Source organism: Penaeus chinensis, chromosome 6 (assembly GCF_019202785.1).
Source record: "Penaeus chinensis breed Huanghai No. 1 chromosome 6, ASM1920278v2, whole genome shotgun sequence".
Classification (NCBI taxonomy): domain Eukaryota; kingdom Metazoa; phylum Arthropoda; class Malacostraca; order Decapoda; family Penaeidae; genus Penaeus; species Penaeus chinensis.
In genome coordinates this window covers 37,646,719-37,659,218 of record NC_061824.1, presented here as the reverse complement: position 1 = coordinate 37,659,218, position 12,500 = coordinate 37,646,719, and the positions used below count along the sequence as shown (strand labels likewise).

The 12,500-nt window shown below is 35.2% G+C and overlaps 2 protein-coding genes across 5 annotated transcripts in view; one reads left to right on the top strand and one right to left on the bottom strand.

Annotated features, from left to right (window-relative positions):
- LOC125026696 (plasmanylethanolamine desaturase-like) overlaps positions 1-8,987 on the bottom strand; it is a 20,984-nt gene extending 11,997 nt beyond the window's left edge. The window contains exon 1 of one of the 2 annotated variants that reach the window (XM_047615316.1): positions 8,084-8,987. In XM_047615316.1, coding sequence (XP_047471272.1) covers positions 8,084-8,255 — 172 coding nt within the window. In that variant the 5' untranslated portion in view covers positions 8,256-8,987. The remainder of the gene's footprint in view (positions 1-8,083) is intronic. The other variant, XM_047615315.1, reaches the window with a different exon arrangement.
- LOC125026697 (solute carrier family 49 member 4 homolog) overlaps positions 8,540-12,500 on the top strand; it is a 25,426-nt gene continuing 21,465 nt past the window's right edge. For 2 of the 3 annotated variants that reach the window (XM_047615319.1, XM_047615318.1), the window contains exon 1: positions 8,540-8,672. The gene's annotated coding sequence lies outside the window, so the exon portion shown is untranslated. Of the gene's footprint in view, positions 8,673-9,502; positions 9,585-12,500 lie in introns of those variants that run through there. The other variant, XM_047615320.1, reaches the window with a different exon arrangement.

Sequence of the window (12,500 nt, the reverse complement as noted above, 5' to 3'; positions counted from 1 at the left end):
CTTCTGATGGGTATGAAGAGGAACTGCTTGATTTATACTACTGATCTATCAATTTATCATTATTTTTTATTATTATTACTATTGTTATTGTTATTATTATCATCACTATTCTATTCTTTTACTTTTGAAGATTATCATCATTTATTCAATTATTATTATTTTCTTTCTTTTTTTTGGGGGGGGGAGGTCATGGAATAATAAAATCTTCATAGTTAATGAAGAACATGTATGATTATGTATCACATGTGCAAATCAGAAAGACCATGATTTTTCCTGATGATTCATTAAAATTCCCTTATTTTTCTTATCAAGCATTCACTGAGCACATCCTGTTTACAGTCAGTGGTAATACAATTACAAGGCACACATGAAATACCAATAAATAGCTTTATAGTGGTTTAAATGCACGATGCAAAACAAATGTAATGGCCATGGATAGTTTTCAATTCCTAAAAATATATAATTCCTTACAAAGACATTAATACTTTACAATAGCATCCTGTATTTCATTTTACTAATTCGTTACATAAAAACAAACCATCAAACAGTCTTTATATAATTCGATACACTGGGCCTATCTTAAGGAAAATGAATTCCCAGGCATAAGGCAAACCTACGTAAACCTTCACAAAAGAAAAGAAAAGGCTTCTGCTTTCAAAATCTTTCTTCATCTCAATGCTATACCAATATATAGGATTCTGTAAGACTACATGAAGGTTTTGGATTAGGTGAAGTATACGTCAAGGATTTTATAAGTGTGGTATGCTCTACGGATTTTAGTTAGGTGCTTATCTATGTGTTATCTCACTTAGGCCAGGATTGTATTATCGGCGTTTCATTCATAAACAAGGAAAGATTTCCGTCTAAACAAGCATGAAACTAGAGGGGGAAAATATACATACATACACTCCATATTTAAACGGCAAAGCACTCTACGATGCAAAACAGACTTAATCAAAACATGAACATACCAGATGTTAGGATACCTTGATAACTCAATAACAAAGAAAGGGAAAAAAGGAGTATCATAAACACAAAAGTTAACCTGGATGCAATAAACATTTCAACATTCTCATGATAACGGACAGCAAGGTGTGGATAATAAAAAGTAGGTAAAGGTAACAAAGTTCAAGATAAGGACCAACTGCTTATATCCAATGCCAGAATCTGAAAGCGGCTTAATCTGCTTACACACTACCTTAAAAAGAGACCAAATTGGAAATTAACGTGAATTCTGAATATGTAATCAACAAGTTTGTCAATGTAAAAGATTTTTTTTTTTTTTATATCATGTAAAGGCCTAACCAGATTAAATTACACTTTGGTGTATCAGGCCAATTTTCATCACTTCTCTTTATGGAGTTCATCTTACTACACTTTTGAGTGCGAATGTTTTCTTTCCTGTATGTTTTATAAAAGTATTTAATGATTGATTCATTCATTCATCAGTTTATTTACTCATCTATTTATTTTTTGAGAGAAAAATAAAGAATCAGACTTTTTTCTTTTCTTTTTCTTTAAATTATCATCTAAATTTTGTCCCAATTCTTTGACAGGATTGCTTCCTATTTCTTTTACACAGGAGCATAAAAGTAAACAATTTCACATGAACATAAAATCAAGCAACAAATCCTTATCTATCCTACATAAAAAATCAACCAAACTTTTTCCAATCTCTTTCAAATACCTAAGTAACAGGCCGAACTCACTCTAGAAAGGGGCGTGGCAAGGCTGCGACGCGTTCAAAGTGCAAATATAAGGCTCATCCTACATATCCACATAAAGTATGGAATGGTTACAGTAACACGGTGAACAGCCCTTGAAAATGGATCAAAAGTTATAAAAATTAGTCACAATTGGATTAAAAAGCCCTAAACACTTTTCTTCACTTGGCCTACTCTACGATTTACTTAAAGGGGCGATGAGAGTATAGGGAGAAGTAGACACAGGGAATGAGAAAGGAAAAAAGACGAAAAGGAGCTTAAATAAAGAGTAAATGAATGGAAAAGAAAGGAAATATTCAAAAGAGAAACAATCAAAAGTTTCTAAAGTTTATATGAACATTTAATTCCAGAAAGTTTTCTTCACTGGATTGTGTACAGACATTGATAAATATATAAGCCCCCTTTTAAATCAAAAGACATGTGAACAATATCTGAATAATAATAATAATAAAATAATAATAATAAATAATAATAGTAGCAGTAAATAATAATAATAATATCAACAACAATAATAACGATAACATTAACTATAATTAGAACAACAGCCATAATAATAATAATAATAATAATAATAATAATAATAATAATAACAACAGTAAAAGCAACAACAAAAAAGATAATAATAATAATAATAATAATAATGATATTAGTAAAAGCAATAATAATAAATAAATAATAGTAACAACAGTAAAAGCATTAATAAGACAAAAGATAATAATAATATTAATAATAACAAGAACAACAAAGCTAATGAAAAAAGGACATAAAAAAATAATAAATAAATAATTTAAAAAATAAAATAAGGGAAGCTGACCCAAGAATTAAATTGCCTGAATGATCTTCCGCAATTATGGTAAATTCTTGTCGAGAGCTATTACAAACATAATTAACATTCTGGTGCCTTTGCTCATTCTCGCTCTAGGATTTTTTGTTAGCTTTGTATGCTCATACATATGGGGAATGCGTGTACACATGTACTTACAACACTCACACACACGCACATGCATACGCACAGGCAAACGCACACACATACTCAAACTCAAACACACAGAAATAATTTTTTTTTTTTTAAACAGTTATATGGCATATACATTAATAACAATAATATACTAAAGTGCATCAAACTCCTGCCCACCAACCAACTTATAAAAACAAAATATTATTCACTGCCAGAGTGAACATGCTGTTGCACTAATGAAGGCAAAAAATGTAAAACTAACCTTCCTCGACAAGGACTCTACGCAGACAAGGGTATAAGTGAAACGAATAACTCAACAACTCAGGGGATGTGAACAAATGAATCTTCGCCAAATTACACTCATTTCTGGCGAAGCTTTGGTTGGAATGGCGTATCATGGTAGAGGTACGAGTCCTCAGAAGGGAGAGTTGCATTATCCAATTTTATTGAGACAGATCATGCTGATCCTGAGGCACTCAACAAGATAATATCTGACAACTAAGGTGAATGCACGCGCATGCACACGCGCACACGCATGCACACACGCACGCACGCACGCACGCACGCACGCACGCACGCACACACACACACAGACTTTTAGAAATGTGTATTTTTATATACATACAGTATACTGTAATACTGATTTGTTGTAGTTGAAAAATGGGTAATGACCAGAACATTCATGTGAATATATGGTTCCCCCTAACATCACTCAAATTCCAATAACTGTTACTGAGAGCAAAGTACAAGATTTTAGATCCTACATGGAGAAAAAGAGAGAAATTAATTAATTAATTTATCTATTCTTTAAAATTCTAAAGAAGAACATACTAACAAAAATTACTTCTGCTCACAAAAGTAGAAAAAGGTGATGTCATTAACAATAAATGAAAGTATATATATCTACACAGACTGACAGACAGTGACGTGCAGAGGGAAGGCCAAAGGTGCTGTGGCCCGGGCATCCAATCAGAGAGAGTAATAAGACGGTGATTTCAAAATTTCAGTGATGATAAATAAATTTTTTGGAGACTCAACACACTACAGAAGCAGTGGTCAGCCCTTGATTTCTTTAACATGGTGTACCCTTTCTGTAGAGAGAAAAAGGTGCATCCCACATGCATGCACAGTACATATGTGGACTTGGCTTTGAAGAAATGATGAAGTTATCCACAATGCAATATATTTGTCAAGTGAATATTGAGAAAACTGGGAAATACCATTTGCATGAACAAGGAGAAGAAGAATGCCTGGAGAGTCAGTAAGGGATAGTGGACTGACAGCACAAGAAGAAATGAACAGAGTAATGGCAGAGATTGTGAACCGATTAAAGATGGAAATTCAAGGACTCAGTGGCCGGTTTTCATTTCTTCTCAACATGAATTCAGTAGTAATTGAAGGTGAACAAGAAAGAGAAAAATGGAAAAAAAGAATGTTCAGACTTTGCAAATTATTATGACAATGATATGGCAGCCATTCAGTTACATGACAAAATTATTGATTTTGAGCTAAAGGGAATAGTTCCCCCTAATCCTAAAGATGGTCTGGAGCCTTTACTGCAGTGCAGCATGGGAGGGATGCCTTTCCAACGCTGTGTGTCATACAGATTACTGCTTAAATTGCAGTTCCAGTTGCAAGATGTGAATGGTCATTTTCAAAATTGAAGTTAATAAAAATATATCTGAGTTCTTCAGTGCCACAGGAGCAACTGGCCAACCTGGTTTTAATAAACATGGAAAAAGAATCGTTAACAGCCAATGTAAAAAGTGGAGTAGTTCAAGTGTTTTCTTGCAGGAGGGATGGTTTGGGAATTTTTTTTTTTTTTTTTTTTTTATAAATTTGGTTAATTTATATCTAAATCAAATAAAGTATTTATTTTGTGTTTCATCTGTATTTACATATTCAAAATATCTTCCTTTTTTATAATATTTCTAAGTACTAGGCCCTATACTTGAGTCTTTTGGGCATATATTCAAGGAATCACCAGACCTCTGCATGACACTGACTGACTGACTGACTGACTGACTGACTGACTGACTGACTGACTGACTGACTGACTGACTGACTGACTGACTGACTGACTGACTGACAAACACACGCGCGCACACGCACACACACACACGCACACGCGCACACACACGCACACACACACACACACACACAAATATCATACTTCAAACTTTGTTATGTAAAACACAATATAAAAGTTTGGTAAATAGAGAATTCAATCTTTCAGTGATAAAATGTCAGCGGAAAAATATGTTCAGCAGCATTCCTCTTCTATTCTTTAAAATGAAAAACAAACCAATAAACCTCTAGAGTATAAATATTTGCTTGCAATGCGTTATTAAAATACTGACTTTCTGGTTACAAATCTACCTTTGGATTGCAAAATATTTCAAAATTGCTAATGCCATATCAAAATAAATATGCAATTATTGAAAATTGATATTATATTGACAGGGAAACCATATGAAAATCAAGGTAAAAATTAGATTAAACCCTATGCCCGCAACGACTGCAAAGCCCACAGCATATACACTAGCAAGAAAGAGATCGTAGACTAACTTATCATCAAGAAAGGAACCAGCACAAACTCTATCTTGACAGAATATACAGTGTGGAGATCCATCAGCCTTTGCCGTTGTGATTAGCCGACAAAGTACCCTATGACTTTGAGGTCTATCAGATTATAGACCTCATGTCAAAGACACAAGCTTTCAGTCGATTTGTAACTGCCAATATCTTCAAAATATCTAACATCATATCTATGGTATTCAACCAAATGTGATAAGCAATAATCTATAAAATTATGGCGAGACGGTTTTATTTTAAAATCCATTATGCATTTACTTGAAAGCAAACCTAAATTACATTTTATGCTTATAATTCACTGCAAGAAAGTTGTATCTTTCATCATCGTGTTTAAGATATTTTACAAATATAAAATAAAAAATGTTATCAAGAATCATTATTCACAATACAATTATTTATTCCAAGAACTGCCAGTACAATAGATATAACATAAGAGAAATATTGGTAATTATATAAATATACAAGATAAATATATATATATACCATAATAGGTTGATTTTCTATAAAGTTTGTTAATTGTAAAGGTAGTTCATTATAAATTTTTTAAAAAAATACCAATAATAATAAACAATAATAATTATGATGATCATAATAATAAAATATATAATAATAAAATTACATAATGATAAATAACTACCAAATACTAAATCAAATTGAATCATGATAATGAATATAACTATCAAAATGGAACTCATTCGTAGGTAACTATCACAAGGACAGATTTGTACAAGTACTTTCTATCCATTTCAGACAAAGGAATCATCCAAACGTACTACAAAAGCTTGGCTCAAACTTAGGATTTTTCAGTGAACTATAAGCCCTTACTACTGTACGTAATACTTATTCTAGTATAAAATGTGACAGTTTACTTTTCACTTGCCTATTTATGTAACTGAACTGGGTAATTATTAGATAATTAACTAATATACTATTCTAATAACTATCTAACTTCACATGCTACATTGCTACTGAAATTATTAATTATACACATAAAAATACAAGGTACAGATTGCAGCAAAGATACAGATTCACGCTGAAGTCGTCTCTTCTATCGTTCCTAAAAAGAGATAATTTTTTTTCTATCGTGTACCGTATTTTGAAATTTATTTTCACTTCAATATTTATAAGGTTTCCAATTTATAATTATTATTAATTAGACATTTCTGATTCCGTTCATATTGCCATATATATTGGATATTTTTGTATTATCTTATATATTTCTTACATTTCAGAAGAAGATGAAGAAGAAGAAGAAGAAGAAGAAGAAGATGAAGAGAAAAAGATGATGATGATGAAGAAAAAGATGATGATGATGAAGAAAAAGATGATGATGATGAAGAAAAAGATGATGATGATGAAGAAAAAGATGATGATGATGATGATGAAGAAAAAAGATGATGATGATGATGATGAAAAAGAAGAAGAAACCCTTGAGTTATGATTGCTGTCTGAAGCCGTGATAGCATTCTTGGCAATAATTTAGCTGACCAGAGTTAAATTCTGCACTGTCAGTGAATGGTGACCTTGGCCACTCCTTAAACACAAGTTCAATAAAAGACAGCTGTAATATAACTGACACCACAAAAGCCTATCCCACACCCAATATGATCATCATTATTAATATCCCTATTGTTATTATTATTATTATTTACCTCCTTATCATTACTGTCATTATTATAAATATCATTCCAACAGACTAATCTTCCTCCCAAGCTTTCCTTGTCACTGTAAAGAGAAAGAAAATTACAATACCATGACAAAAAATTGCAATTTGAAGATCACTGTTTTGTGTTCTGTATATTTGATGTTTGAATTGGTTTTAAAGAATATATTTCCTACAACAATGTGTGTGTATGTGTATATATATGTATGTATGTATTTATGTATGTATGTATGTGTGTATATATATATATGTATATATATATGTGTATATATATATATATATATTTACTGTATTTGGTATTTCTGATGAACAGCATTTAAATTTAATTACTGCAATAGCATTTTACATTCGTAATACTGAAAATAAATCTGATGTAGGTTTTACACTAATTTTGTTTTGTATTACTCTACAATCCATTAGAATACGTAAAGTTTTTCTCTGTTATAATTTTAATATGACCAATAATTTTTGCAAAAAAATCAATTGTTTATAATGAAACAATCTTAAAGGAAAAAAATACATTTCATTTACGTCATTACCAAAAAATTGTCAAATAGAAAATTGATAGCAATTGGAATTTAACATAACTCGCAAAATTATGCTTATATAACAACAAAAAAAATTACACGGCATATGCCACACGTGGCTTTCATAATCTTCCCTTTTTCCGAGACGACTGCAACACGCAAATCCCTACCTTTACTCTAACTACTATAATTAAATCCAAACTTTACCCTACCTTCTACATCTAAATCAAGATTTTACCTAAGCTACTACGAGTAAATTCAGACTTTTCCTCAGCTACTACAAATAATTCTGGGCTTTATCCTAGATACTAAAAATAAATCCAGGCTTTATCCTAGCTACCATGAGTAAATCCTCCTACCAGATTCCTCACACTGAGTCCACACAGCACAGGAACAGCCAGACACATACCTCACACTGTAATATCCAAGGAGGCAAACAATGCAACGCTTGACATGCATTTTCCTGGTCGAAGCTCACTAAAAATGACAATATCCAGGCAGAAATAGAGGATAACACAGAGAAACACAGAGTAACACAGAGTAACACAGAATAACACAGGCAATTCGCACTCGGGGTCCTCGTCAAGGTAAACGCTGTGGTAACTTTCACTCTCACCTTTGCTGTACAGGCTGGCCAGCTCTTTGGCTCCCTTGTGGTATGGCCCCCAGCGAGGCTTGGTCTTCTCCTCCTCGTTGGTGGCCGAATTGTCATTAGGATCATCCTCGAGCATGGAATCCTGCAGGATCTGGTCCTCCGTCTTGACCGGACTCAGCACGGACGTCGCCATCTTCCCCTGCACTGAGTGGACGTCCAACCTTCACTCTCTCACAAAAGACACTTTTTCCCCTCACTCGCGGCTCATTTTACGTCCCCGGTGCCTCTTGCCGAGATATCCCACGAGGAAGGAGGGCAGGACACGACCAGAGATCCCCCAGGAGGAGTGAGAAGTGCGTAGGACGAGTGGCGAGAGGGCCCTGTGGTGGGAGTCGACGCCCCGCTCCCCTGGCTCACACTGCCCCTCTCTCTTTCTCTCTCTTGGGGAGTAATTTGCCTCCCCACCCACACTGGTGACTCACACGCCCCTCCTCTCTCGCGCCGTCGGCTTATCTGAGATACCCACATCCACTGGCGTCTCCTCTGCAGGGTGGAAATTCAAGATATGCTGCTCTGGGACTCGGCCTGACGTCACTCTCTCGGCACTCAGGTAAGGAGGGGAACGCCTTTGTCCTCTTTTTCTCTTGCCTTTCCTGTCAAAACGCCAGTCTGTCGGGGAGCGGCCTGCACTCTACGTCCTGTAACACACACACTAACCCTCGGGAATTTAGTTTGATCCAGAATGATTACCCTTCCTTCCTGCACTAACTCAGAGTGCCAAACCTCAAGTGCCAAACCTCGAGGGGGACTTTCACAGAGGAAGGCCAAGGGGAGAATGCACAGGCGAGAGCTCACAGGAGGCACACGTGGGGCTTGCCATCACAGCGGGCCAACTAAGAGTGCTTTTTGGGCTGCCCAACTAGTCGTCTTTGGGCTCGATAGCTGGCCTTGGGGTGGGGGTGGGGTGGGGGAGCCAGGCGGGATGGTGGTAGGGGGGGAGTACCACATGGGTTGATTGTGGTAGTAGGTGGGGGGGGGGGGTGGAGGTCTCCGCGATACTTACGGATTTATTGCATTTGAAGATAGATTTCGATAGTTCTTTTGGTACAGTAGTGATAAATATTGATATTGAGGAGTCGATAGATATTGATTATTCCGTTGTGTGAGTAAAAAAAAAATATTAATCCGGTATTGGATATATCCCGGTGAATTTTTAATAAGGAATTCTCGCTACGGATGATATCGGGGAACCGAGAGAGAGAGAGAGAGAGAGAGAGAGAGAGAGAGAGAGAGAGAGAGAGAGAGAGAGAGAGAGAGAGAGAGAGAGAGAGAGAGAGAGAGAGAGAGAGAGAGAGAGACACAGAGTCAGAGAGAGCGAATCCAAGAGAGCGAGGACAAGAGAGAGAGAGAGACAGAGGCAGAGACAAGAGAGAGCGAATCCAAGAGAGAGAGCGAGAGAGCGTTGCCACATACACTTCCGTGATTACCTGTTGTAAGAAAGCCAGCAAACGGAGCGCAACAGGTATCTCGTGTCTTAGTGTATTGATTCCCGTGTCCGCATTAGAGAGCACTCGAGCCGGCCTGGAGATTCACTCGTGACTGTGATCGACTGGGAGGCGGAAATGTTTAATTATCTGCGCCGAGTTTGGCGGCGTTGACTCAGGGCGACGTGGCCCTCCAGGAAGGCCTCCGCGGTCGACGCCTGTGGTTTGCATGTCATGCATGTGTGTGCGTTTATGTATATATATGTGTGTATGTATATATATATATATATATATATATATATATATATGTACACACACACACACATTTATATATATACATATATACATACACACATTTATATATATATATATATATATATATATATATATATATATATATATATATATATGTGTGTGTGTGTGTGTGTGTGTACACACACACACACACACATTTATATATTTACATATATACATACACACATTTATATATATATGTATATATATATATATACACGAAATGGTGTGTGTGTGTGTGTGTGTGTGTGTGTGTGTGTGTGTGTGTGTGTGTGTGTGTGTGTGTGTGTGTGTGTGTGGGTATACATATATATACATATATATATATATATATACATATATATATACATATATACATATATATATATACATATATTTGTACACACACACACATCTATATATGTATATATATATATATATATATATATATATATATATATATATATAAACACACACACACACACGCAAGCACGGGCCCACTACAACGTTTGACGAATTCGATGCATCCTGTTTTCAGTATATATATTTGTCTATGTGTGTATATATATATATATATATATATATATATATATATATATATATATACATATATGTGAGTGTGTGTATATATATTTGTCTATGTGTGTGTGTATACATATATGTATATCTATTATATAAGTATATGTATACATATAAGTATATAAATATAGATATTTAAATATATATACATATATATATATATATATATATATATATATATATTATGTATGTGTATTTTAACATTTATTTTTGTACGCACACCACACACACACACACACACACACACACACACACACACACACACACACACACACACACACACACACACACACACACACACACACACACACATATCCGTGTGTGTGTGTGTGTGTTTGTTTGTGTGTGTGTGTGTGTGTGTGTGTGTATGTATAATATATACGTACATATATATACATATAATGTAGTGTATGTATAAGTATAACATATATTATATATAATATATATTATATATGATATATATATATATATATATATATATCATATAATATGTATAATATGTACGTATATATATGTATATATATATATATATATATATATATATATTCATATAATGTATATTTGTGTATGTGTGAATATGATATATATATAATATATATAATATATATATATATATATTATATAATATATATGTATATATGTATGTATGTATATGACAAATGTTGAAAAGGTATGAATGAGAATGAATAACTTGATAACATACACCAGAGAAACTACAGACCATCTTTATATATATCAGACGGGCTGACGAATTACCTGACGACCTGACCTGCCACTGTATCCCAGTCGGCTTATAGGACTTAGCCACGGTATATCTCCCACAAAATCGTTTTCACATCAATATACCTTTTTCTCTTTCGTTATTTTGCTCATGCATGGGTACAGTCGATGTACCTGCCTCGTGTTTTGTTTTTAATGTACAGACCATGTCCGTTTTTATGTTTTATTTCCATTTCACTGTGTTTGGAAGAGATCCTTGTCTCAAAAACACTTGGAGAGTTTTACAATGTTTTTTTTACAGAATTCAAGACACGGCCATTGATTGAGGTTGGTCGATGGCAGCACAAAATAGACGTAGATAATTTGATACGTGGGTGATTTTTGTATAGCCTTTTTTTGCTTTGCTTTAGTCTTTGTTTCCCCGTTGTGAAGACTCTGGTGAAGTGAAGTAGGACATTTCGAAATATCTGGAATGAAATCAGCAATATCTGATAATTTGAAAGTCGAATAAAAAGACACTTCGATACACCATTTAAAATATGTATATTCTCCCTCCCTCCCTCCTTCCCGCGGAGTCGCACATAAGCGTTGCATTGCGAGAGTGTTGCTAAACAGCTGCCGCATTTAAGGAGACGCACACCTGTGAACCCAGAAGCAGGACGAGGTAACTTTAACTTGGCACGGGGATAAAAGCCACGAATGTATAAATTGGCTTAACAGAACGACGGGGGAGAACTGTGCGAGCGCCTGAACCTCGGTACCTCGGCAGTGTGTCTGAGGGAGGAGAGAGAGAGAGCGGGGAAGGGGGAGGAGAGGGGAGGATGGAGAGTGGGGGAGGAGAGAGAGTGGGGGTTGGGGACGAGATGGGGGATGGGGATAGAGAGGAGGAGGGAAGGGGGTAGGGAGGAAGTAGGAACAGCAGTACGGATAGTGTTGGGAATAGTGAGGGAGGGAGAGGGGAAGAGAGAGAAAAAATAGATAGAGGTGCAGAATAACAAAGATGCTTATATAGAGAGAAAGACAGATACATAGACAGACAGACAGAGATGCTTTGCAGAGTGGGAGAATAGCAAATGAATCTAAAAGCAACATCCTTAAACGAACTTTGTTTTGTTTGCAGTTACCAAGCACACACACACACACACACACGGTCCTCCTTGGTACTCGTGTCTCTGTGAACAATGATTTACATGTATTGGAATTTGCCTGTGTGGAAACAATGTAGTCGACCAACCAACGTGTTACATGCTTGTCTATGCAGTGTATCTGTTAGATATGTGTACATGTTTTCGCACAAGTGCTTCTCCAAATAACACTATTAGTTTAATTTCATATTTTCGTCTGTTTAGTCCGTCTCCAATAACTTATTTTATATATTTTTA